The sequence below is a fragment of the Thunnus albacares genome, chromosome 7 (assembly GCF_914725855.1).
Source record: "Thunnus albacares chromosome 7, fThuAlb1.1, whole genome shotgun sequence".
Lineage (NCBI taxonomy): Eukaryota > Metazoa > Chordata > Actinopteri > Scombriformes > Scombridae > Thunnus > Thunnus albacares.
Genome location: NC_058112.1, coordinates 20,068,742 through 20,095,798, shown reverse-complemented (window position 1 = coordinate 20,095,798; position 27,057 = coordinate 20,068,742). Strand labels below are relative to the sequence as shown.

The following is a 27,057-nucleotide window of genomic DNA, read 5'->3' as shown; positions in this document are numbered from 1 at the left end:
TTTTATTCTGAAATCCTTGTAGCGGATGTTGTTGTCAGCTGATTGACAGCACTTCCTCCTCTCACTTCCTGTTTCTCTCTTGCATGATTTTATCCACAAATGTCTTCTTATTCATTTCAAACAAGCTAAAATATTTCATGTGGAGGGAACACAGAGATAAATGAAATGTCTGCGAAGCCAACATGTCTGATAGTGGCGAGTGCTTCTCCTCAAGGTGAGTTTATTTGCTTTAACGGTTGAGGTGTCGTCAGTTAAATGAAGATGAGTAACGTTAACTGACAAAGTAACGACGCTGAAGTCAGTTTCTGATTCATAAATAATGATATTTAGCGGCTGATTATTCGTTTTTTTCACCACTTGCACATATGAAAAATTGTTAGACATCGTAGCAAAAGCTTTACTGCTATTTAAACCCACTTTCAGATTTGCATAACAGAGAAAAGGGCGATTTCACTGCTTTTTTCCCCCATCCAGACCACATCAGACCAGGTCCAGATCAAAACCCACTAAATTTATACCTTTGAAATCGGGACTAGATTACCAAGGACACTCCAGAGACTCATTAAAACACAGTGTCAAATTTGTGAAACCTTGATTCTATTAGTGAAAAATAAAAAAGGAGTATTTCACTTCTTTTTCCCATCCAGACCACATCAGACTAGGTAGTTTTAATGAGTCTCTGGAGTCTCCTTGTCAATCTAGTCCAGATTTGACAACTCTGGATGGATAAAATATCAGTGGAATCGCCCTTTTTCAGTTTTCACAAATAGGATAAAGGTTTCACAAATCTGATACTGTGTTTTAATAGATCTCGAGTCTCCTTGGTAATCTAGTCCATATGTGACAAGTCCAAGTATAGTGGTTTTTGATCTGGACCTGGTCTAATAGGGTCTGGATGGTGGAAAAACAGTGAAATCGCCCTTTTTTCTGTTTTCATGAGCAAAATAAAGGTTTCACAAATCTGAAAGTGGGTTTAAACAGCGTTAAGACTTTTTCATGAGTGTAAATGGTGAAAACGGAGAATCAGCCACTAAATATCTTTTTTATGTTTCCCTTAACTCTGAATTGGAAGCTAACAGTATTGTCGCTAGTATTGAGTCAGTTTTGTACCAATATGAGAGCTTAATTGTTCATAATTTAGCTAATTATATGTTTACTTGTTAGTTTTGCTCTATTTTTTCTGTAGGTGTAACCTAAATTCTCTGTTGCGTTTTAACTCGATGTGTTTTGTTCATTCAGGGGTGTCAGCAAAGTCTTTCCATCAGTCCTTCAGTCTTTGTACCTCAGCGTTTAACCTTCAGACAGCCACACCTGGGGTAAGTCTCTTTATAATTGAAAAATATGCAGCCAAGTGACACTTCCTACTGTCTCAGTCATTAACTCCTGTCTGTGACCCTCATGTTGTCCATGGCAACAAGTTTGTTATCATCGTGTCCTCATATAAAAGTCCAGCCAGTGAGTTTACAGGTTGGCCTGCTTTCTTAGGATGAGACACTAGTGGAATAAAAACGCTTTAAAATTCTGTCAGATAGTAAATGTCTTACAAAATGGACAGACAGGCGGACACATACATAGATTGATTGATTGATTGATCTCCGAAATTGGGAAATTCTACTGTTACATCAGCAGGTTATCTAGGCATTGCATGGACAGCAAATACTCAGTAAATATACATATCAACCCCAGAATAGAGAACTGTATATCTATAGAGATATAAACACAACCCATATACAACACAATATAAAGAATATAATAAAATAAACTATTATTAGACAAGTGTGTAAAGATGTGCAAATTCAAGATGAGCAAAGTTATTGAAGGAGCAAAATAGAGTTCGGTTGAGACATGAAGCTGAGAGTTCTCTGTTAGACAGAGATGAGGTGTTGTAAATAGTTATTGCTTTGGGCAGGAAAGATTTCCCCAAAGCAATAACTCTCTACAACACCTCACTTCTGTCTAACAGAGACCTCTCAGCTTTATAGTTTACTATAGTATAGTATAGTAAGCTAGTATTATAAGCTGTAACTGTGTCAGATATCCACTAGATATCACTAACTCAGAACTGCTGAAACTTCATATAAGCTTCAGATAAACTTTTAAATGCATTTCTGCATAAAATGACAGTTTTGGCCCCCATCACTTACAATGAAAGAACATGTGAATCAGATCTTCAGTATGAACAGGAGGAATGATTACAGCGAGAAAACCTCTTTCAGTGTTCATATGGACACCTGACTGACTTAACTGACTTATACAAAAACTCTGAATGATAATTTGTGTCTGCTACTCCTTCTCCCTCATTAAGAAAATCCAGAATATATGAATAAGCAAATATTTCAAAAGTTTAACTACTGGACAAAAGATACTACTGGACCCACTACTTCACTGAAGTCCATTTTCAGTGTATGTGCACTAGAGGCTTCACATTTTCACATCATACTTGTGTAAATTGAATATTGGACCACGATTGGCTTTCAAACTAGTCATGATTATTATAAAACAACACTCTTACTTGCTTATCTATTACACCTTAAACTCAGATTTAAGCTGAGCACAGAGTCTTTCCTCTTTCAGCAGATAAAACAGCTTCCTAGTGTCAAACTCTGCACATACATCATTCTGCACAGTGAAGCTCAAACATCCAAGTGAAGTATGAATTAAAAAAAAAACATTTTAGAGAGAGACTTGAATAAATGAGCATAAAAATATATTGATTGCATATCCTGGGAGTATTTCCCTGACATGATTTCAACAATTTTCAACATCAACAAAGTTATTCTGAGTGATCACCTTCATCCTATGTCATGGGAGTAGTGTCTTCTAGGATCCGCAGGGCACGAGGGGTCGCTGAATGTTTGATTAGTATGAAGGTGATGTGAATCAGACGCTAAGGCCTTTATAGTCACCAGATCTCAACCCAGCTGAACACCTATGGGAGATTTTTAATGATTGTATGTTTTGGGATCCACTTGAAAATGATGATGATGGCTTCCTGATATGACTCTGACTAGTTTGGAGTGACATGTTAGTCAGCGCTCTCCCTGACCGTCATCAAAACACCAAATGAGGGAATATCTTTTGGAAGAATGGTGTACCAGAGACTTGTCAAGGACTGTTGAAGCTGTTTTTGATGCTTGTGGCTCAACATGTTACCAAGACAGTTTATGTAGATTTATCTTTAATTTGTCACCCATGTGTAGATTTTAAAGGATCAGTGTATAAGATATAGATGGATCTATTGGCAGAAATTGAATATAATATTCATAAGTATGTTGCAATTAGTGTATAATCAACTGAAAATAAGAATCGTTGTGTTTTTGTTGATTGAGCCCTTTATATCTGCATAGGAAGCAGATCTTCCATGGAGCCCGCCATGTTGCACTGCCACATTTCTACAGTAGCTCAGAATGGACAAACCAAGCACTGGCTATAAAGAGGGCCTTTTGCATTTTTTGCAGCCACCATATGTTCTCCTACACACTTGGAAGGGAGGTTGAGGGATATTCAACTGGTTGCAATCTGCAACCTCACCACTAGATGCCACTAAATCCTACTTAATGGTCCTTCAAACACAGGTAGCTTGTGCCAGGTGGGAATATCTCTTAGAAAGGACTACAATCGTTTTACACATGCTTTTAATAAAACAAAGTCCTTCTGTCTGTTAGGGACTGAACATCCAAAATCAACAACCAGTTGTTTGAGGTTTCTCATATTATGGGGTTTGTTTTCTTCACTGAACAGAGTAAGCTGCCTTTTCCACAGTCAAAGAAGGTGGAAACATGTTTGTAGTGATTAGAACTGGAGTACCAAGCACCTAAGCTTTAAATATTGGTTTCAACATTTTAGCATTTCAGCTCGACTGCAGGCTTCTGCAAGGTCATTGACATAAGATGCAACTTCCTACTTGAAAATAGATGAGTTAACTTCTTAATTCTTCCCCCAGCGTTGGCAACAGCATGTAACTCCAGCACTTCTTTTGTTGCTCTGTACTGAGTTCACATGTGAAGTGTTTTTTTTTTTAAATTGCAGGGGAAGCCTATAGACTTTGTCGGAGTGGATGAAAGCACTGCCAGATGGGTGCAGGACTTCAATGTGAAACCCTACGCAACACCAGCCAAACTTGAATCTATAGATGGTAAGAATATTAACTTCAGGGTCATTTGACTGTTTTCATGTCTGCTGCTTCTGTTGTAGCTGCTGCTGGTTGGACTCTGCTCACTTATGTCATGATGACCCTTTTTCCAGGTGCTCGATATCAGGCGCTGCTCATCCCGGACTGTCCTGGAGCGCTGAATGACTTGGCACACAGTGGCTCTCTGCACCGCATTCTCACACACTTCATCTCTCACCAAAGTTAGTGAGGCTCATCTTAAAAGCATTCAGTCTGTAATCTATATGTGCGATGAATGTGGACGCAGGTTGTTTTTTCTCTGTGGGCAGAACCTGTGTGTGCAGTCGGACAAGGAGTATCGGCGCTGTGTTGTGCCACTGAGGGACAGAGGTGGATCTTCAGCGGCTACAGTTTAACGGGGGTTAGTGTCCCTCTAGTATACATGTGGGGAATATACACAAAGATATTTATGCATTTACCTGGTGTTCAATGTATTTAGTAACAGTATCTGTTTTTGTTGAAAGCCATCAGTGTTTGAACTGGTGCGGAGGCCAGACTTTGCCAATTTGCCCTTGATTGTGGAAGACTTTGTGAAGGATAGTGGTGGATCCTACACAGGTGAGTTTACCTGTAAATTGGTAAATACTTAACAAGTATTTCTAAAACTAAAACCCTCTTATATTTATCTCTTTGTTTTCCAGCAAGTCAAGAAGATGCTGTGCACGTAGTCATCGACAGACATCTAATAACTGGACAGAATATGCAGTCAACCTCACTCGCTGTAAATAATCTAATCCTGCTCTTTAGTGCCAAGTAATAAAAGATTTACAGCAGGAGCACTGACACTCATCAGTTGAGTTGTTCCACATTTATATTAATGTAATTAAACAAATATCCATCTCATACAAATATTGGAAGATGCTGGGTCAGAACAAATGTTTAGCAACCCTGTAAATTCAACGTCTTTACTTGTCAATGCTGTTATCATAAACCCAATAAAAGTCACACAATCAAATGTCTTGATTAGAAAATGTAAAAATGACAGAACTTGATCCAAGAGCAGAAATGTTTGTTGGCATCAGTCAGCAAAACAGCAGAAGATTCTGGATTTGGACTGAAGAGAAGCTGCAGATATGACATGAACTCAACATAATATATCCTTGTTTGAAACTTTATACATATTGATGAACATGCGCCGGCTGTTGAATGGACATGTGTTACTGCACTCTGACTGAACTGTACAAGTACAAGATTTTTTTTTCACAATATCGGTAATGAAAAGGAATAAAACAAACTGAAGTACCTATTGTTCCCCACAATCTTTTAAATCAACAAACTCCAATTCCACTCCTGTAAACCAGATTTCTCAACACCCCCCCATGACCCACAAACAAGTTGAATATTAACTAAACCCCCGTCAACGGCTCGTTTCAGAGTTCATGTCACTTACTCCAAAACAAAATAGAGAAAATGGGTACTTCCATACAGCATATGAATTTTTGGTGTACCATGATCAGGAAAAAGAAAATCCATGTGCTGATGATTCAAGGTCCACAGTCTTCTCAAACAAGTCCAGCTCTCATAGGAGATCATAGAAGTAATCCAGTCCTTGTCCTAACTCCCATAAAGAAATTCCAGTACCCAGTTCAGTAGCTAAGGAGATCCTCAGGTAGATTGACTGTAAAAGTATTGAAATAATGTTAATTTTCCAGCAGTAAACTTAATGAAAACATCACTTGAGTTCATAAAGTGGCAACTACTCAAGGAATAACTAAAAGTTATGATAAAAGTTTAAGAAGACATGATCGCTTTGCCGTGCACCTGCTAGATAATGTATGAGCAGGTGGAGGAATATTAATCAGGTTTACATCACTGCTTTTTAAAACTTCACATGAATCACTTAGTTTTTCATATTTCATACATCAGAAGGTCTATAAAAAAGCAAAACATCTGCAAATAGAATACCCAGATAACTATCTGTATCAGCAATAACATAAGGGCGCACTCATATATTACAAAGTGCATATACTAAATAGCTTTATAAGTGCTGTAATTACTGTAAATGGTGTTTGACGTAGAGGTGAAGTACTGCAAGTCAGATGATGAGACCAGACGAATGATAAATGTCGGTAAACGATTTGCCTTATTATTAGAAAAGCATTGCTGCTGTTTTTTATGAAGAGCCATGTGAAAAGTTAAAGATACAACTGCCAAGCTCAACTTTTGCCATTAGTTTACATCTGTGAATGTAAAGCTTAAATCATACTTTGTAAATTAGGCAACTTAACTTTGATTTAAGAGTGAAACAGACCTCTTTAATAACTATTTCTTCCAAAATAATAAAAATAATAAAGTGCCAATTAATTTTAAAGTGAGACTATGTAACTTTTTAAAGAAGAAAAAAATACATCCTTCCTCTTACATATAAAAATTAATTTCAAAAGCAACAAAACTCACCCTTGCTCACTTTTTTTCCTCTTTAGCTTTATCCGGTCCGTTTGCAAACTTTAGACAGATACTGTTGTGTAACTGACATGAATGAGTCACCTCTCTGACTTAATGACTCTTCTCTACTTGTGCTACTGTGGTACTAGCCTATGTTTTAGCATTTATCATTACACCATAATATGTTAATTCCTGTTATTTATGGCCACAGCGGCAGCTGTTCAACAAAAGTCCCTACGTTGCTTCTGTTTTTACTCAGAAACTTACTTAACTTAAAATGTAAAAGAGTTTTACCTTCAGCGATGGATAGTACACCACATGCTTAACAGCATTGCTCCTGAAATGAAAGGGAAAGGACACGGATTTTTAAATGATGCAGTTGGAAGCCAATATTTGTTCATTTAAAGTATTACACTATCATCACCTCTTGTAATTTACATAATGCTCTCCAGACAATTCATCCCAGAGAAGTTTTGGCCTGTTTTCCCGCAAAATCTCGATGTATCTGCAGAAATTCAGAGACAAAACATGTCAGACTTTGAACACTAAAATGTGAATAAATTCCAGCAGTAGACACAATATTATCTTACCTTCCCCCTAGGATAGGCTCTGTGCCCTGGCCTGCAAAATCAAGGCCGTACAAATTGAGTCCAAGCAGGATCTTTTGCCTCCACTGAGTGTTGGGTGCGAGCTGGAGGACGCAGTCTCTCACCCAGGGCAGGGGAGAGCTCGGGCCTGGCCTATTAAAAACACACACACACACACATAACCCAGACCAGTGTCAGTGTGTGACAACGCTGTGAATCTTGTTGCTGCTTTCAGTTTTTCAGATCATCTTATCATCTTAAGTATTTCCATTTTATCCATAATGAATTAATGAAATTTATTGGACATCACTCGTGTCTGTGATCCTCACCTGGCACCGCTGGAGTAGTCGTACGTCATGAGGCTGAATCCATCGACGACTGGGGCCAGCTGCTCAAACTCCTCCCTGCCAAACATACCTGGCTGCCCGGTACTGATCGCGACAAAGATAAAGTAGACATAAAGGACAGTCAGCAATGATTTAAGGTTGTTTTTTGTTTTGTATTTACACTGGCAGAAAGCAAATTTTATTCACCTTGTCACAGCTGGTGGAATAACGAGGATGCAGTCTAATCTTTTGGCCTTCAAAGACTCACATATGTGTTTCACCAAATGCACCAGCTCCCTGCATGAAAGAGATTATGCATAATGCTTGTTTATCTGCACTGCACCCTTGAGTCGTCTCAGAGGAAATGATAATATAACAACATAAGGAAGGATGTGTAAATAGAATAACTCACTTCCTTTTATTGCCTCCCAGCTGGCTCCAGAGCTCCAAGGTGAAACCATCGAAACCTTCAGTCTGCAGGGTCAGAGCTTGATTAGAATTAAACAGTGCAAATACAGCACAGTTGCAAGGGAGTAAAAGGTAAATACATCACTTTGTTACCTTTGCAACGTCCACCAGCTCACTTCCCAGCTCCTCAATCTCATCTTCACTCCCCAGCACGGTCATGTAATCCTGGTAAGACCAACCATCAAATAACAGCCGAGGTACTGAAGGTAGAGAAAATGTAAAGAAACTATGAAGTCTTATCTGAAACCGCTTGCAGGGTTCACATGAGTTGGATTTGTGGGCAGTGGAAAGGACAACATCTACTCACCCAGCCGGACTTTTTTGTTAGATTTGCGCACAGATTTGACCCAGCCTGGAGAGACAAAAAGATTGTTTTACCTTACACAAGTCATTTATAAAGACACTTTGATAAGAGATGAGGACTAGAAGAGTGATGTGGGCCCTCTACCTGGATCATGGTCATGGAGTCCCGTAACATCAAAGGTTTCAGGTCCTCTTCTGCGAAGTTGAAGCCACACCGGAGACACTGAAGTTAGTTTAGAGCCAAATATCTTGGCAACGTCATAGCCATGGGAATTCCACTGGAGGAAGGGAGAAATAAAACATAATTTTAAAAAACAACCAACCTACATATGAAACATTACGGGATAGGTTCACATCGCTGCCAGACAACAATAATACAACCCACAGATTTTCAATTTACTACAATAGGACAAAGAAAAGCATGAAATCCTGCCAGTGATGAAGCTGGAATAAGCAAATATTTGACATTTTAGCTTGAAAAATGGTTTAAATGATCAATCTCTTATCAAAACAGTCGCAGATTAATTAGGGGAGAAGCGAGCTTGTGATCAGAAGGTTGCCGGTTAAATCCCCGAGACTGGCAGGATAAATCTGGATGGGGAAAGCTTGCCTCTCCCTCATTACCACCACTGAGGTGCCCTTGAGCAAAGGCCTTTAACCCCAACTGCTCCGTCCAGTGGAGCCGCTCAGTGGCCGGCAGATCAGACTGTGGTTGTACTGGGCAGCTTCTCAGATAAATTCCTCTGAATAAATAAAGGTATTGAATCTGTTCATCAACTTATCGATTAATCAACTAATAGTTTTGGCTCTACCAAAGTTACACTCCTTTCAGTATGAGATTATTTCTTAGTCGCCTTATCTTGTCTGATCTCACACGGAAACTGTCTGATGACATAATTTCACACTAAAAAGACTATAACTTTGGAAGAAACACATGCATTTCCTGCACAGGAAGAGGGCTGTGAATTTTAATGACTTCACAGCCAACACAAACTGGAACAATGATCACAGCAAAGTAACTTTTCCATTATACATATGAGTGTTTGGACAGACTTGTTAAAATATTAAATCTTTCCTTTACTGCGGTGATAATAGTGTTGCGAACTGGTTAAAGCGCATTCTTTGTTAAACAGCAGCAAGTGAGAAAGATGTTGTTAGTGACTGTTTCAGACTTACAGGTGTGACATATCCAAGCACTGGTCCTTGAAAGGTTTTCTTAATATTAGTACTGTGTCTCTTTTCCTCCTTCACTATGTCTTTCCAGTGAGGGTCTGACACCACAAGTCCTCTCTCCAACACAGACAACTCTGCTGGAGATGTCTAAACAGTGAGATCAAAGAGAAAAGAGCACATTTCAGTGACAGGTTTTTATCAAGATTACCAACATCATGACTGGACAAATGACAGGTGATGATAAAGGTCACTGATTCTTGACAATACATGAGAGTCCAGTGACATGGCAGGCAGACAGAGGAAGACCTGAACGGCCTGACAGTGAAGGCTCCTCACATCCATTTCAAGGTAAAGACCAGAAGTTAACTCACCTCAGCTTCAGCTTTATGCGACTTCTTTGCATCCGTTTTTGAAAGTGTGGCACTGACCAACCAGCAGCATGAGATGGCGTGCAACAGGAACAACGTCGTTTTCATTTCCAAAAAGGCAGTCAAAAAATAATAAAGGGGTCGTGAAGCAGTTAACTATAGATTAGCTCAGGTCTGCAGATTTGCAGTACAAGTGCTTCCTTCCTGACTGAGATCTGGCAGATTAAAAAGCAGCATTTCCTGCTTTGGGCTGAAAATCACACAGAACGAGCATAAACAGCCTCGTTCACACTGCTAAACCATATAGCCTGGATCATAGGAAACAACTGGCTGTGGCTGCTCAACGGTTTATACCAGTTTGATTGACAACTTGGCTCAACGTGTTTCTGGAGCGTCAACGAGAGAAGAGAAGTCATCGGAACATTTTTTTTCTAGGATGGCGTAGTCATGGCCTGCCTTAGTCTGCTTCTGATTGGCTAGTACTCGTTGCCTTCGTTAGTTGGATTGGCTAGGTTTAGGCATGAGGAGTATGATTGGTTAGAATAAGGGTAAGAATATTAGAGTAAGCCAATCAGAGGCAGAGTATGGCAGGTTATGACTTCGCCATGCTAGGAAAAATATATCGGGAACAGATAGGTGGCAGTACGGCTAGCATGTTGACAAGCTAGCATTTCGCACCTGCGTAGAACAAATCGGGTTTCCGGTACGCAACGACTTTTTTTGTCCTAGGACGGCGAAGTCATGACCCGCCCCACTCTGCCTTTGATTGGCTTACCCTGATATTCTTACCCTAACCTTAACCAATCACACTCATAATACCTAAACCTAACCAACCCAACCAACGAAGGCAACGGGTATCAGCCAATCAGAGGCAGAGTAGGGCGGGTCATGACTTCGCCATCCTAGGAAGATCTTTTTTTTCTTTAACTTTATTAACAACATATTAATGCTGTATTACAATACAAATAACTGTACAAGGAATATTAGAGATAAAATAAAATAATCTCAAAAAACAAGCAGATATAAAAATCATACAATGTTAAACGATACATAATACAGAAATTAAGTTAAGAAAAATACATAAATAATATTGCAAACCAGCTTAAATAATCTAGCAGTGATGTCCACAATGTTTCTCAAGAGATGAGATGTCTTTTAAGTTTTTTTTTGTTTTTTAGATACTCTGCAGACAGAATCATCAAAGTCAAAGTTCAACATAAAACAAATTTTTGTTTGGAAGAAACTGAAGAAATCTGGCTTTGTGAATATGATGTTTGCCCGAGAGACAAGGCAGTTTTATCGAATTATCAACTTCTTTGTTGTTAGACTGTACATTCAAAAATAAGACTATATTTTCTGTAATAGGGACCAAGACCTTATGAGTCTCCCAGATTAATAAGGAAATCTGAGTCCAAAAGTTACTTGAATGAGTACAGACATAAAATAAATGGGAAAAGGACTCAACCTTGTTATTGAAGAAGAAGGGGAAACATCAAGTCTAAAATTGTGAATTAATTCATTGCAGGAATAGAACCTGTGTAAAATTTAAATATGAATTTCTTTAACTTTATTGGGGGAAAAAATCTGTTATATTCAGTCCAAACATCTCTGCTAAAATCCAAAAACACTGGATCCTACACTTCCCATAATGCAATTTAATTATATCTTACAACCTACCTGCCTGTATATATCTTTCAGATTCAAACACAAAACAAGCTGTTACAAATCTAAACACCTTGAAATCAATGTTTATTTTTTCAGACTTCACAAACATCCTCCAGAGACACAAAATTGCCTACAATGTTTTCCACACAAAAATGTAATAAAAGAAAATATCATCATAAATGACAGTATATTGTTTTGTGCTTTCAGAGTCAAATTAAAGCACAATGATCAGTCCAAAGTCAATCAAGGTGAGACATTTTTTTAAAATAAATAACAGTTTGTGTGGTGTGGGACCCAACACTGTGTTCACTGTTTCTTCAGGTGAGGAAGACATAGACGAACTGCACATAAAGGCCTTGACTGAAGCTAGTGTTAAAACTAAAGACATAGCTGTTATTGCACTGTATAATTTACAAGTCATTGATTTGAGAAACTGTACCTTGAATATGTCATAACTCAACTACTACTGTGTTATTATTGTAATAATATAGAACTTTATTTGTTAAGATTCACACATGCACATTAAGAAAAATAAAACTCCTAACAAAGTAAATGTTTTGTTAAGTTAATTAAAAAAAAAAAAAAAATAGAGTAGTTTATGAAAATACCTGAATAATGGTTTTCATGTGTGTGTTTCTGTGAAGGTTGATCTTCTGTGTCAGAAACTTTCAGCGAGGCATCCAGAGCTGGACAGCTTAAATGTAAGAAATTGCAACACAGGTCAGATAAAGCCAAGTCTCATGTTCAGATGAGAATATGCAAGGAGGGGTTCTTTATGCTGGCAGTGGGAAGAAAGACAAATCCATGGATCCCAACAAGAAAGCCTATCTGCAAAGGAAGCCAGACTCTGAACCGAAAGATATGGCATCACAGAAAAAACTAAAAAACAAAGAGGACAGTTAATACTAACAAATAGACTATAATTTGACAGATCTGAAGTCTGTGAAGAGGTTTATCGTCTTGTTTGATGGAATATACACATATGCTGCTCTTCTGACTGTTATTGGATGCAGTAGCCATCATACAGTTTGCTATTGAATTTCATGTGTGCAGCATGGATTTTTATCAGCTGTAACACTCAACAAACAAAATTTTCAACTCTAGAGTTGTGCGTCTACTGATTCTTCTTCTTTCAGCTGTTCCCATTATGGTCGCCCCAGCAGATCATCTGTTTCCATCTCTTCCTGTCTTCTGCATCTTCCTCTGTCACATCAATGACCTGCATCCCTCACCATATCCATAAAACTCCTCTTTGGCCTTCCTCTTCTCCTCTTGCCTGGCAGCTCCATCTTCAGGATCCTTCTCCCAATATATATATATATATATATATATATATATATATATATATATATATATATATATATATATATATGTGTGTGTATATATATATATATATGTATATATGTGTGTATATATATATATATATATATATATATATATATATATATATATATATATATATATATATATATATATATATATATATATTTGAGTCTACTCTACATCCACAGTTATGTCCATAGGACAGATGGTCAATGGGTTTGAGTTCCCCCCCTTCTCTAGCAATCCAGGGGACATGTAGGGGTAAATTCTCTCTGTAAATCTGTCTTTAAATGTGTGTATTGGTGTCAAATCAGCAGCATTGATGAACACCACCTTCCCTTTGTCACAGTCCAGCTCTACAGTAATCCTCTCTGGCTTCTGCTTCAACATGAGCTTGGTGCGAGGCGAGGTCTGAGCCCAGAATGAGTCTCCATTGCACAGGCCGATGACCCAGAAACCCTCAGCCGGTTCGAGGAAGACGGTACTCTTCCTTTTGATGGATTCTTGGGCGACTCCAATGTACCAGTCTCTTCCTTGGCCCACATCGACTGTCCAGCTGTGCTTTCCAGATATGAAGCTGGTCGCTCCCAGCACACACACTCGGCTGGTGCAGCGTTCAGGGTTGTCAGGTAGGAGCTGCTTGCTGCTGTATTGCACGCAGGTCAACTCTTCAGAGAACTTTAAGTTGGACTGGGCTGTGTTTGGATCCAGAGTGACAGGAACTGGAAAACATAAAGTTCAGTAGATTAAAATGATACTTGATAGATGTTTTAACATGCAGGCAATGGTCTGTTCACTCACCATATATGTATATATATATATATATATATATATATATATATATATATATATATATATATATATATATATATATATATATATATATTACATATACACACATCCCACATTCAAAAACAGAACGAAATAAAAAAGACAACAACCACAAAAAGCCAAACTAGACAGAGATATTGATTGAAACAAATAGGAGCATATACAAATAGGAGAATATACAGAAAATCCAGGTGCTTGAACCACCCTACCTTCAAACACTATCTACCACCAGATGCAATGGATAGTCCTTAGTGGAAAACAGAAGAGCTGAAAAAGAACTGTTTCTCGCTGCATGAGACTCCAGCTGCAGCCACTTGAGTGTATCGGAGAGCTCACTTGTATGAGGAAACTGATCTTGCCAATAAATTAAGGCTCTGGCATTGGCTGTCCAATAATAATGTTTGAATACTGGAAGGGATAAACCTCTGAGTCTCTTTTCTCTAGAGACTCAGGGGACTCCAAGATAGAGACTGTCCCTATCTTGGAGATACAATGGGTTTTATACCCCCAAACTAATGGCATTATTATTGATCATTTACTCACCATATTTAACGATTTTAGCCATCTTCTTCCAAATTCCAAACTTAAGTAATCCCAGATGCTTTGAAGAGTTTATCAGGATATCTCTGATACATTCTGGATCCTGAATGTTGCATTTGACCCTGAAACATGTGGAAATGATTACAGCGTTATTGTTCTGTGGAGACAGTTAGTGCTGATTTTAGCAGATAGTTTGTTGTGCTTACCTTTTCTTTGTCTGCTTGTAGTCCTTCAGGCAAAGAAAGAAAGCAAGGAAACAGATCTTATCAATACGATGTTGGCTTAAAAATAGATGAGTCACATGTAGATGAAAGTCTACTGGAAATTAACATTGAAAAAAAGGAGTAATGTCTGTGTACTCATTTCAAACCACAAATTTATGTAAATGGACAATATTTCAGTCCCAGTTGGATCTTCTATGTGCAGGTTGCATGTTTAATCACACCTATCATCACAGAGCCTGTTAGTGTATTGGTTTATATACAATTAATAAGTGTGGTGATCATTTTTAAACATTTTGACCTGATGATGATCCAACTGGCACTGAAACATTCTCCATTTAAATAAATCTGTGTTTTGGATTCAGTATGCAGGCGTTACTCTTTTCATCAAGACTTAAATAAATCACCATGATTGTGTGTGTGTAATGGCTGTAAATGTACCTGTAAAAACGGTAAATCCCTTGCTCTGAGCGCTGTCTCGATATCACTGATGATGGATGAGAGGCTCTTGATCTGGCTCTTGATGAGTTCCAGCTTCTCACACATCACCTGGGTCTTAATTTCCTCCTCCTGTTTGAGCACCTTCAGTCTAGTGTTTTCCTCCTCCAGAAGGAACAGGTGCAACTTCTCAAACTCCTCCTTGATCGCTTTCTCATTTTGATCCGCCTGTGTCTGTAATGTTTAGGGAGCTAAGTTATTTATAGCAATAAACAGAAGGAATGTTTGTGTGCTTTTTCTTCCTTGGCCGGAAGTCAAGTTGTGAAGTCACACAGTTGAATATTGAACAAATAAATACTGGAACGTAGATTGAGTAATGGCGCAACAAAGCAGATGTCATGTTGAAAACGATGGACACAACAGATGTGTTAACTTTTACCTTTATGTAGTTTTTCGTTTCTTCCCACTGCTCCTTTGTCTTGCTCAGCATCCTGAGCTTTTTCCTTAAAGACTCCACCTTCACTGAAATTTCTGTCTGAAATGTTTACATTAAAATCATTGGTCAAAATCCTCTCTTCAGCTAAAAAACCCAACCCAACTGCAACCCCAGTTATAGAAAATCATGTTTGCACTCAGATCAATCATTTCAGCTCATGTTTCCTTCCTTGTCAATAAGTTGATTAATTGCTTTTTTTGATCAACAGAAAATTAATTGCCAACCATTCTGATAATTAATTTTTTTGGTCATTTTTCAGGCAAAGACTCCAAACAGTCTCTGGTTCCAACTTCTGACATGTGAGTGTTTGCTACATTTCTGTTTTATATTAGTGTGAACTGAATATTTGGGGTTGATCTGACAAAACAGGCAATCTGAAGATGTCAGCTTGTGCTTCAAACAAACTGTGACATATTGTTCACTAAATTATAAAATAATCAGAAAACTAATTGATAATGAAAATCATTGTTATGAATATGTGAAACTGTTATTTTCCCAGTTTCTATTTTTACTCTACCTTTTTCTGTTGGGCAGCCTCGTCTACTGGGCAGCACTCATGAACTCTATGCTGTCTTGATGTTTGGCAGACGAGACAGATGGGCTCTTCATCATTCTGACAAAAGATCTTCAACTTCTCGTTGTGAAGAATACAAACTTCTTGATTCCTGTTGGTCCTTTGCACTTGATAGTTGTCTGCAGCTATCTTCAGCGCCAGATTGATGGGAGGCCTCCCAAAGACCGACACAGCTTGGCACACAGGACATTCTCGGCATCCTTTCCATTCCCAGAATTTCTGTAAACAAACTCTACAAATATTGTGGCCACATTGAAGGACAACAGGAAGGCAGTAAATATCAGAGCATTGAGGACAAAGCAAGTCCTCTTCAGAGAGTGTAGCTGCTGCCATCAGGTTGAAGTTTTCCTGTAAAGTGAGGTTACAAGAACGTTTCCTTCCAGCTCCTCAGGTGAAGAAACAGTAGGCGGTACAAACCTCAACACCTGAATGGGAATTTCAGTAAATGCTGGCAAACTAGTAAGACTGGTTAAAAACACAACACCTATTGCACACATGTTAAAACTGTTCATCTATTATTGTCAACTCATGGTTGGATACAATAACATTCACTTTCAATTTGAAACTTAGTAACAAAAATAATTTAGAAAGATCTATACCAATATATCAACAGCATTAAAAACACCATACAAAATAGTCAGTGGCAGCATTACATCAGTGAACTTTATTATATCAATAATGAAATATTTACATATTCGACACAGTAACATGATTTGACCCATAAATATATGAACACACTTGGCTCTGCACAGAGCAGTGAATTATTACAACTCAGACATCTTCAGCACATCCTGACTCAGGAGCATGTGAGGAATCAGCATACTGTGTTTGCTGATCCATCACACAAACAGTCTCAGAATCACACAAATCCAGGCTTCATGGAGGACTCGAAACATTTAGAACAACCGTGTGTCTTGTTTGTCTGCAGACACCTGAAAGGATAAAACAGCAAGTGTCTCTGTTGGCCTATATGCATATTTTAAAATGAGACAATGACTTGAAATGTAGGTGAAGACAATTAACAACAACACTTAAATAATAAAAGGCAAGAGTAGACTGTGAATAAACACCCATTTGGGATGGAACACATGGGAACAGGGTAATGCCTGCAGCTTTTGGTCCCTGTCCCTGATGGACTCGCTGCACATGCTGCAGTAGAGCTCCAGCTCCTCGACACACTGCAGAAACTTCACCACCTGCTCTCTGAGCTCCTCCTGCTTCCTTCCTGCTTCCCCCAGTTTTGGTAAATCCCCACTCACTCAGGCAATGCACCGTCACTGTACACAGCTGAAGACACATACAGGAAAATGTAGACATGCATCTGCTACCATACCAGCTTACACAACTTTTGTGTACAAACATAATACCTTGTCAAATACTCAAATAACTTGTTTCCCCTATTCCATCTGCCAACTCTTGAGCTCACCACAAAGGTTCCAGAGCCTGGAAAATAAACAACGAGGCAGAGTGTGTCGTAATCATTACATAAACCAAACCAATTGTGTGTCAGTTATGCACCAAGAGTCATATTTTCCGAAGCAGTACAGAGAGGTTCATGTGTTAACCTAATAACCGGAGTAAATTTCCGTTTTGTTTTCACTTCGTTCATTTCATTCTTTATATTATACAGTATATTGATCACTGAATGTAGGGTAGTAGCTGGAGTGGTTCACAGGAATTTTAAGTTGAAGTTTTTTTATTGCCACAGTGCACACATATTGAGCAGCTGAACAGGAGGCTTGATATGGTTATGGTTTATAGCTGAGTGACAAACTAATAATACAAACACAATAATTAATCCAATATAAATAGGTACCCACAATTCAATTAATATAAGTACTCTACCTCCCAAATAGGGGAAGGGGTTAGGCCTACCACTAATTAAATGAGCAGAGTACATCACACGTATGGCATAAACAGGAATTCTACATAATACAATAAGTTCTAAAGATTCACATAATCGCATCTCCTTAATAATTACAGATAATAAATCATGGCCACTTACACACAACAATCAGTCTGTACTATCATGGCAAACAAAATGACCAAAACTCTATTTACCAATAAGTACTTTTTGTTCACCAGCCAAATGGCTAGTGAATGTTCAAATTTTACCAGGCAGACAGGATGACTCGCATCAATTACACACAGGCGTTGGTAATCTGACATAGGTGCAGAGGATCCTCAACATGTGCTGCCAAACAGAACAATGGAAAGGAGGAGGATAAATAGACTAGCAGGCAATCAGTGTCAACCATGTCAAGGAAATGGATGAGGAGTGATGACTAGTATGGCTCCTTTCAACACTGAACAAAGAGAGAGAACTTGAAGGGCTTCGTCTGTCTGATTGGACTGATACAACCTAGGGCTCTTCTCTATCTGCTGCTTGGTTTTCATAAAAATATTCATTCTTTTAGGCCATGCACTTTCTGTGAGGCAGCAAGAAAGTAAATCCTTGCCATGCAAAGTACAACTCCAAAGAAGATCCCTTGAAGATGATCCTCTGAGAGGTCGGTGCCAGAGGGCGTAACTCTCAGCTCCAGCTGTGCTGAGAGGGAAAAGAAACTGGATCTAAAAAAATAAGACGGCAACACACTAAGACCATTATCACTAACTGCTATGTGGCAAGCTTGAGGGACAAGAAAATATCTTAAACCTGCAACGATTGCCTCTCTTCAGTTAGTGTAAGGCCAGGTTTCAAGTCAGTTCTTTATTGAAACAACTGGAAACCAGCAGCAGAGGGATAGAAGTAAAAATAAACTAGTGCTGCTGTCTCCATGTGGTGGAGTTGTGTTACTAACTTTGTCATTATAGAAGTAATATTTTTCTTAAGGTAAATAAATAATGACAATAAAAACATAATTTGTTAAATACAGTAAATAGGTGTACTTTAACCTGGGAGGACTCAGTTATAAAGGTTATAGTGACATGTTGGATAAATCAAATCATGCCAATAATCAGTTGATATACTGTACATAGGATATACTATATGGATGAGATTTTAAGGTTATATAGTTATCCTATACAAGTCAACCTAAAGTCAAAGAGATGAGCTTTAACATATGAAATAGTTAATCATTTTAAAAAGGATTTAATTGGGATAATAACATCTGTGTATCCTTTGAGAAAGATACTGAGACTGTAAAATGTATTTTCTTCCAGTTTGAATCAGAGCAGAAATTCAAGATTTCAGAGCTGGATTCACCCACTGATGTCTGTAAACCTGGAGTATTTATGAAGGAGAAAAACTTTGTGATAAATAATCTGATTTCATTATTACTTTTTTCATGGTTGTAAATACTTAAATGTTCAGCCCTAAATGGACAAATGGAAGAAAGACCAAAAATGCCCTACAGCTTAATGGACTTATTTACTGTATATATGTTTACTGAGAGGATTAGTTCAACCTCTAGAACCTCTGCAAACTCTATAAAGTTGTGCTTACTAAAATGCTGTGGATATGAAGAACCAAGATTCAAAATTATTGACGTCTTCCTCTGCATTACAGCCAACTGGCTTTTGGTCCTTTTTTCCAAGGTGGAAAAATGCATGGTATTCAGTCTGAGTTGTTTTTGCCTGGATTCACAAAAGTAGGAGAGGAGAGGTGAGGAGGATGCAGTGATATCTCTCGGCAAAATAATGACAATAATGCAAATAAGCTTAAAACTTAAAATCTGGCTGCACATCATTTTGTGGCTTTGTTTTCAGCGAGTTCTGCAGGGTAAGTTGAAACTAAAGATGTACTAACAGAGCTGTGATGGGGACAGAAATTGTGAATGTTGTTGCATAATGATACTGCATGCATTGTGTAGTACGCATTTAAAATAGCAAAACAGGTGTTCAGCTTTAGTGCATGCAGGAGGTGACTACTTATCGGCAGTTACTTATTTTAATAATGTAAACAGCTAAACAGTATTTTCTACTTCAGATGCAGCTGCAGGCTTTGATCCGACTTCTCAAAGAACTGACTCCTCAGTGTCTGATGCAAACCTGATGTTTGAGGTATTTTCCTGATTTTAGATTTAACAGAAGTCTTGATGCAGATAGACAACATATCTTGCTTTATTTTGCTTGCAGAGTAAGTGATAAATCCCCCCTCCCCTCCCCCTTTCTGTATGCAGTTCTTGCTGGGCGGGGTAGAGATCGACCAGGACAACAACATTGTTCTGCTTGACAAGGAGATGGCATCAATGAGGTCGGGGCGGGCTTTCCTGGCTAAGGTCAATGACAGCATTCCCAGAAGTCTCAGCCCCATGGTGCAGATGGTGGACACACTAAAGAGTCAGAGGAGACCGATGACTCAGGCTCAGTTTGACAGTCTTGTCCTGAACCTGGTGTACTCTGCCCACCAGGCCTGGCACCAGGACACGAAAAAGGAACAGGAGCGCTGGGGAGGAGTGCTCCTCCAGCTGGTAAACATCACTGTCCATGAGCTACGCGGAAATTATCTCTTCAATTATGCTTAATACAGATGCTGTTCTGTATGAGATGAAGGTGTGTGCAATAAATCATTTGACTTAAAATGCGTCTTAAAATGTGTTTTCATAACGTATACTGTACAGTCATTGATGAAAAATATGTAAAGGACTCAATTATTTATGAAACATGAACATTTTTATTATAGTACAGTAGAAAAACATTTGTAAGAACATACAAGAGTTCCAGTTTTATATGTTTTTTTTTATAAAAGGGTATCTGAAATATTTTTTTAACATTCAAACAATCCCTGAAGTTAGAGACACATCGAACAGTAAACAAAAGAATATATACAAGGATTATCCAGTTCACTTCTTCCTCATCTGGGCTTGTTTTTGTTTAATAGACCAAGTCTTGGTCTTGGTTTTGGTCTCTGATTCTTCCAGAGAAACCAGTTTTTTCTTGAGCTTTGCATCCACAGCAGAGCTTCTTTTGTTCCTGTTGGGCCGCTGCTGACTCCTCCGCTGGCTTCTTAAGCTGTCCACTGACGCAGAAGTTCCCTCCTGCAGTTTGTTTCCATCATCAATCAATGACTCGTTTCTATCCCAAACTAGCACTGTTACACCTGTGAGGGACCATTAAGCAGCTTTAGTGAGACAAACTGGACCGGTCCTAACAGAAATTTGAGATCAAGTCATCAGATACATCTCTCAGAAATGTGCTTTTAAAGAACTCACCCATTCCAGATCCAATCACATCACCCATTGGATTGAACTTGTTGACCTGTAAATACAGATTTCTAGGTGTTAATAACTACGAGGTCCAGTATTTTTAAAGGTTTTTCTGGTGGTGTTAAATAACACTCACAGATTTGATTCCTGAAGCGGTGGGATCTTGCAGCTGACACACAAGCTCTGCTGTGTTGGAGTCAAAGATGTCGATGGTCCTCTGATCACCGGGGCAAACCCGGTCATCAGGGTAACGGCCCACCACAATAAGGTCATACACAGGATGCCATGTGGCCTACAGAAAAATGGACAAAATACTTAATTCACATTTTTCCCTCACAACTGGCATCTGGTTTCAAGTATTAAAAACATTATACATATATACACAAATGGTGTCTTTTCCAATGACCACATACATGCAGGTAACATATTGCTAGCAGATTTGTCCTCACAGTAATAATGTCAAGTATGACCATGTGATTTGTTCCTCCAAAAATATGTCATCCATAAAGTGTCTGTTTAGGTTTATGCATCTAATAGTTTTGGCAAAAATGAATTTAAATCCTTCAACATTTTCTTGAACAGACATGATGTGAAATTTGCTGATAACTGAGTCGACTCTGGTGGAGTAATTGATTTTTTTTACAGAAGAAACTACTAGACAATATAAAGACACCATGAGATGACAAAACTTTTCAACCATTAGAGAGCAGAATTGTATTATGGCAATTTTGGATTTCCAGTATTTTTTTAAAAATAATTAAGTACTTTGATATGTGAATTAAATTTCAGGCATTTCATTCACTGGATTAACCGAAGAAAGATTTTTTCATCTGGTTGTTTTATCTAGTAACAGTTTCCCAATCAAATGTACCCCCAAAATGTACTATATCTCAATATATATCAGTATCACAGTATAAAAGAAAATTGTATCCAAATTGCATTCGCATTTTGTTGGTGATTAGCATCTTATAATAAAGGGGGATTTATTACCCTTCCTCTGCAGTGGGTCACTTGCAGTATTCACAATTTAATGTACACATCCTGAGAGCTTCTTATCATGGGTGAACTTGATCCTGACCAGCTTTATAACAACTTATAAATTAAAATAGCTCTGCTGCAAATTGAATCTCTCTCAGCTGATGACTGAACCAACAAGGAAAAGTCCCTGTCCAGCTCCACCTTGATAGATCTCATTCTGACTTCATATTACTTGCACACAATTACCAGAGTCTTGACTCAAGACATCAGTGATCACTGTGCTGCAGCCACAAACCTTGATGGGTGTGAGATGCTGAAACTGTCTGTGTGGATGTTGGATGATCTGTTGAGGCTTCGACCAATCAGAGGATGAGTAGACCCGGATCTCGTCATACTGATCTGTTGTGAGCAACTTGGAGCAGTCCAGTGGATTGAAATAAGCTGTGAGGAGACAACAGGAACAGCTTTATCAAAATCATCTAGATTATCTTCGTGTCTTGTAGTTACAGCAACTGTAATCCAAATCCTGGGTAGAAACTATAAACTCAGATGTCTATAAAAAGTAATTGCTGAAATTTAACATCAAATAAATAAAAAGAATTTTACAAACTTTGACTAGAAAGAAAGAATGAATGAAATTACTTGAATCTTACGATAACAATGACACTTTTAGCTACAACTTCACAACTATTTATTCCCTATTTGAGTGTGAAACTTGGGTGCTTGACTACCAGAGTTATATTTTAGTTTTATCAATAGCACAAATGTCACAATGCTTGTAAACTTCATAATTTTCTAAAAGTGTATGTAAATTAAAGTCCACACCAGTAAGAAAAGGAAAATGTTTTTCTACGAGAGGGTGTGTTACCCGAGTTGACAGCTTTCTCATGAGGCATGGCATGGAGGAAGCTCTTCTTGTCTTTGATGTTCCTCAAGTCCCAAAGCTTCACCGTGTGGTCAACTGAGGCCGTCACCAGCAACCAATCACAACGGGAGTTGAACTCTGCATGGGTCACTTTGGCTTTGTGCAACTTGTCACTGAAAATCTACAATGTCAAAAAAAACCCCCAATAAACAGCCCTTGACAATTAAAATACATATTCTTGTTCAGTACACTGATACATTTTGCAATGTGTGAGGAATACAAATTCTCTCAGCTGTCTCACTGAAATACAGAAGAATAATTCAACTCTGTGAACTTAAATGAACTGCTTTATTGAGACATGAACACGCACCTTTTGGCCATCCAAACCCAGGAGTAACAGCTGTCCCATGTTGTCTCCTGTCACAAGCATCTGTCGGCTTACAGACACATCTACACAGCAGTACCAGTAACTGTCAGAGAAAAAAAAAACAAAGTGAAATCACTGGATGTGACAAATGGAAAATGAAACATCAATGATGTTAAAAACTTCCATAGCACAACAGAAAATTAATGAGCCGTTGGTGAAAATAGTACTTTTAAAAAAATCTATGTTTATTATAAACACTTAAAACATATTCTAGTGTCCGACTCGACTAAAATATCATCTTACAAGAGTATAACGGATCTGAGAAATCAATACTCCTTTTCCTTTAACATCACATAAAAGGCTCAATTCACCCAAATTACAAAAACATATATTTTCCCCACTTACTTCCAGTGGTAGCTACCATACAGATAGTTTTGGTTTTATTTGCTCATGTTTATCTGTATCTGAGATTTCATTGGAGGTGAATAGAGACACAGCTCACAGCACTGATAAATGACATTAAATATAACGTGTCCAGGAAGGGTGTCTGACACTCTGGATGATCTACAGACTTACCTGTCAACAGTTTTCACTTGAACTACTTTCTACCAAAGAAAGGTATGAATCTGTGACAATGTGTTCGGTGGATATCACAAAAATGGAGGCAAATAAAACCAAAACTATCCCGGTGGTTAGATACCAAAAGTTGAGTGCGAGAAAATATTTTTTCTAGTAATTTGGGTGACAACAACATAACACCATTTCTCATCTCACATCAGTCTTCTTTGCACTTTTCTCACCAAACATTGTGGTTATCGTGGCCACAATCTTGTGTTCTGGACAGAACGGTGGGCGTACGGCCATCAAAGCTCTGCATGCTCAATGTGCCCTCGCCAGATGCCACATAGACTCTGGAAAGGTCCGTGGGGCAAAACTTCATCCCTCCGATAAAGTCTCCGGCTCCGTTCTGTGCACAGAAACACAAATGCAGGCCTATGTAGTAGCGGTGTGCCCGAACACAAATCCGTTATTTGGCAAAGCACAAATAGTGTTTTTTTTATTAACGGACATTTGTTTCATACAAATATTTTTTTAATTATTTGTTTTCAGGAAGAAAAAAATAAATTAATAAAATATATCCGATGTCAACGACTCTCTGGACCCCCCCATCGCTGCACACGTTGGACTCAGACAAAGACGTGATCCAGACCCAGCTGATGAGCCAGGACAACGGGATCACATGCTCCACCAAGCCCCCCGATTCACTCAACGCAGTTCAGTGGAAAAGGACGCATCTGATCGCTTAGTAGAGTGATTACCAAGTAAAGCTGATATATGGGCAGAGTTGGCTATGAAATTGTGTGTTATTAGACGCTAAATGCTAAATGTTTAAGACTGTATGCTTTCTGATAGCCCAAAATTGATCTGAATAACTCTGTTGCACCATCACAGGGCAATTATTGTTACTACATGACCACACAACGACAGCACTAAACTAATAGGGGCCACCTGAAAAGAAGACTGATGCTTGATTGATCAGGCATAAAACCTCAAGGACTCATAAACAACCCGATTGTTAAACAAAACAAGGAAACCGTTTTCTTACTGCAGTGTGTCTGTCCTGGCAAACACTGTCAGGGTTCTCCCACTGAAATCTCGAAGTGCTGTCGTACCCCTCATAGATGAGGTGAACAGCTGAGTGGGATTTAACGGGTTAAACTTCATGTCTGTAACTGAGTGTCCAGGCCCCATCTAAGCAGAGAACCAATAACAGTGTGTTGTCAAGTAAATCTAATCATTCAGCCAAGACTCAGCTAAAAAAAAACAACAAAAAATCATTCAGGAACTCACCCCTTGAATAAAAGTTTGCTTTGCTGGCACCTCGTAGTCCCACAGATACATGTCTCCACCTTTGGATCCCACAGCCAGCGTGGTGGGATGAGTGGGATGCCACTCCAGACAGGTGATTCTACGGTCGAAGGGGCTGTTAGCTCCGTGGAAATGGTAGGATGACAGGGAACGAACGAAAGGCTCCTGGAGACACTGAGAGAGACAACAGGCTTAGATGTACAGCTGCTCACTGTTATGTGATGAAAACAAGATTCTTCATGGAGAGCTGTGGTGAGCTGTCAGCAGGTTGTTGTGACGTGTGATATGAATGATATGACACCAATTTAAAGTTATGAGAATTTATCCAATTAATGCAAATAGCATGAGGCAACAAACATGTATATTTCTAGAGCTGCCATGATTAGTTGATTAAACAAGATTAATCATCAACTGTTTTGATAATCTATTAATTCTTTAGAGTAATTTTTTAAGAAAAAAAACTCAAATTCTCTTGTTCCAGATTCTTAAACGTGTATATTTTCAGGTTTCAAAAACATGGCTAAACATTCGCCTCATGGTTTTTACTGTTTCTCCACGTATGTGCTATATATTTGAATGTGTGATACCTACAGGAGGTCACTATTCACACAGACTTCTACAAAACCTTGGTGTGAAAACATGAGTCATGGTGAGTTTGCAAGACTGAGATAAGAACTGAGAAAGAGCAAAGTAATGATGATACAAGGATTTAACATAACTGAAATGTTGACCCCGTATGACCCATTTCGCAACCTTCTGGCCGTTCCAAAGTCGAGGCTTAAATCTAGAGGTGACTGTGCTTTTGCCATCAGGACCTGAGGTGTTAAGGCTCACAGAATCTGTGACTTCTTTTAAATTACTTCTTAAAACACATTTTTACAGAGTTGCTTTTATGTGACATCACATTTTTATTACTTTTATTCTTTTTATTTGTATCTATTTATATCTTTTTATGGTTTTGATTTTCTTTTATCTCTTTCACAGTCTTTATCTCTCATCATCCTTCTATCTTCTCTCTGCTGCGTTCCCGCATCTTTTGTCTTCTTATTTTAACTTTATCTTACTTTTGTTTGGCTTTCTGTTGTTATGTTGCCTTCTAATTATCCTGCTTTTGCTTTGTCTGTCAACGCACTTTGTAAACTCTGTTTTTAGAAGGTGCTATATAAATAAAGTTATTATCATCATCATCATTATTATTATTACGTTATTATTATATATACATTTTAGTTTAGTCTCTGTATTTGGTCTGTTTCTGTACAGTCTTACCTGTCTCATCTGGGAGTGAAGACTTTGTCCCAGAGTGCTTTTGTAAATGTAGTGCAGGATGCTGCCATGCCCTCCTCTCCTCTGGAGTCCTGCAGACTTCAGAGGAGGCCCTGCAAGCCACAGAAACACGATCATGCACTGCTATTATAACAACATGTCACACACGTCACATAACGGTACTGAAGCTGTCGTATCGGGATTGCACACCTGGTTTGGATGTTTCTCCATCTTTCTTGTCTCGTAGTTTTTTGGAGAGAGTTGGACCAGAGTTCTTCACTTTACTCTTTGATTCAGATCCATCTGTCTTGCTCGGTCTTCTTTTCATCGCTCCCCCTAAAAAAAACGACGACTTTTATCGTACAAGACAACACGGACCATCTTTACTCGTCTTTATCATTTGGATGCATCATTAATATTGCTCACCTGAGATGTTCAGTGTTTTGTGCTGCAGTTTCAGAATAGGAACTTCAGTGTTTGCTTAAAGCTGCATTACACGTGATGTTTTAATGGCTGCAGATTTTAGTGTTTTGTAACTTGGGTGCGTTACAGCTGTTGGACGGTAGGTGTCACGTGTTGGGTTACACGGCATGTTTTGATTTTTTTTTTTTCAAAAGACTTTATTAATCAAAACAAATTTCTCCTTCATTACAACCGAAGAGTTTAACAATGTAAATGGAAGGTAAAATTGATATATGA

General features: G+C 38.5%; 5 protein-coding genes across 8 annotated transcripts; 2 read left to right on the top strand and 3 right to left on the bottom strand.

The window, feature by feature from the left end:
- Window positions 1-28: 28 nt before the first annotated feature.
- Window positions 29-5,126, top strand: gatd1 (glutamine amidotransferase class 1 domain containing 1). Its single transcript, XM_044356015.1, has 7 exons — window positions 29-214; window positions 1,240-1,316; window positions 4,030-4,135; window positions 4,246-4,353; window positions 4,441-4,532; window positions 4,636-4,729; window positions 4,813-5,126. The coding sequence occupies exons 1-7, from the start codon at window positions 166-168 to the stop codon at window positions 4,926-4,928; spliced, it is 642 nt and encodes a 213-aa protein (XP_044211950.1). The 5' UTR covers window positions 29-165; the 3' UTR covers window positions 4,929-5,126.
- Window positions 4,965-10,237, bottom strand: chid1 (chitinase domain containing 1). Its single transcript, XM_044356012.1, has 12 exons — window positions 9,785-10,237; window positions 9,417-9,560; window positions 8,386-8,518; window positions 8,245-8,289; window positions 8,031-8,137; window positions 7,882-7,943; window positions 7,677-7,766; window positions 7,473-7,574; window positions 7,147-7,296; window positions 6,981-7,061; window positions 6,851-6,893; window positions 4,965-5,789 (listed from the first exon to the last, which is right to left on the bottom strand). Exons 1-12 carry the CDS (start codon window positions 9,887-9,889, stop codon window positions 5,691-5,693), a joined length of 1,161 nt encoding a protein of 386 aa, XP_044211947.1. The 5' UTR covers window positions 9,890-10,237; the 3' UTR covers window positions 4,965-5,690.
- A 2,703-nt stretch (window positions 10,238-12,940) lies between these two features.
- Window positions 12,941-17,954, bottom strand: LOC122985648 (zinc-binding protein A33-like). Its single transcript, XM_044356478.1, has 9 exons — window positions 17,875-17,954; window positions 17,237-17,312; window positions 16,940-17,156; window positions 15,813-16,801; window positions 15,239-15,334; window positions 14,803-15,033; window positions 14,347-14,369; window positions 14,144-14,262; window positions 12,941-13,491 (listed from the first exon to the last, which is right to left on the bottom strand). The coding sequence occupies exons 4-9, from the start codon at window positions 16,200-16,202 to the stop codon at window positions 12,941-12,943; spliced, it is 1,410 nt and encodes a 469-aa protein (XP_044212413.1). The 5' UTR covers window positions 16,203-16,801; window positions 16,940-17,156; window positions 17,237-17,312; window positions 17,875-17,954.
- A 168-nt stretch (window positions 17,955-18,122) lies between these two features.
- LOC122985080 (protein FAM180A-like) lies at window positions 18,123-20,383 on the top strand. 3 transcript variants are annotated; one of them, XM_044355475.1, is made up of 3 exons: window positions 18,123-18,379; window positions 19,798-19,871; window positions 19,991-20,383. In XM_044355475.1, exons 2-3 carry the CDS (start codon window positions 19,863-19,865, stop codon window positions 20,333-20,335), a joined length of 354 nt encoding a protein of 117 aa, XP_044211410.1. In that variant the 5' UTR covers window positions 18,123-18,379; window positions 19,798-19,862; the 3' UTR covers window positions 20,336-20,383. The 3 variants fall into 3 exon arrangements, with proteins under 3 accessions (XP_044211410.1, XP_044211411.1, XP_044211408.1); XM_044355476.1 differs by lacking the exon at window positions 18,123-18,379 and adding an exon at window positions 18,420-18,553; XM_044355473.1 differs by lacking the exon at window positions 18,123-18,379 and adding an exon at window positions 19,323-19,590.
- An 87-nt stretch (window positions 20,384-20,470) lies between these two features.
- Window positions 20,471-26,916, bottom strand: ddb2 (damage-specific DNA binding protein 2). 2 transcript variants are annotated; one of them, XM_044357792.1, is made up of 11 exons: window positions 26,785-26,916; window positions 26,569-26,694; window positions 26,362-26,471; window positions 25,078-25,269; window positions 24,833-24,978; window positions 23,230-23,329; window positions 22,863-23,040; window positions 22,290-22,435; window positions 21,153-21,308; window positions 21,023-21,068; window positions 20,471-20,910 (listed from the first exon to the last, which is right to left on the bottom strand). In XM_044357792.1, exons 2-11 carry the CDS (start codon window positions 26,684-26,686, stop codon window positions 20,654-20,656), a joined length of 1,449 nt encoding a protein of 482 aa, XP_044213727.1. In that variant the 5' UTR covers window positions 26,687-26,694; window positions 26,785-26,916; the 3' UTR covers window positions 20,471-20,653. The 2 variants fall into 2 exon arrangements, with proteins under 2 accessions (XP_044213727.1, XP_044213726.1); XM_044357791.1 differs by lacking the exon at window positions 24,833-24,978 and adding an exon at window positions 24,027-24,193 and having other exon boundaries at window positions 26,785-26,915.
- Window positions 26,917-27,057: the final 141 nt, after the last annotated feature.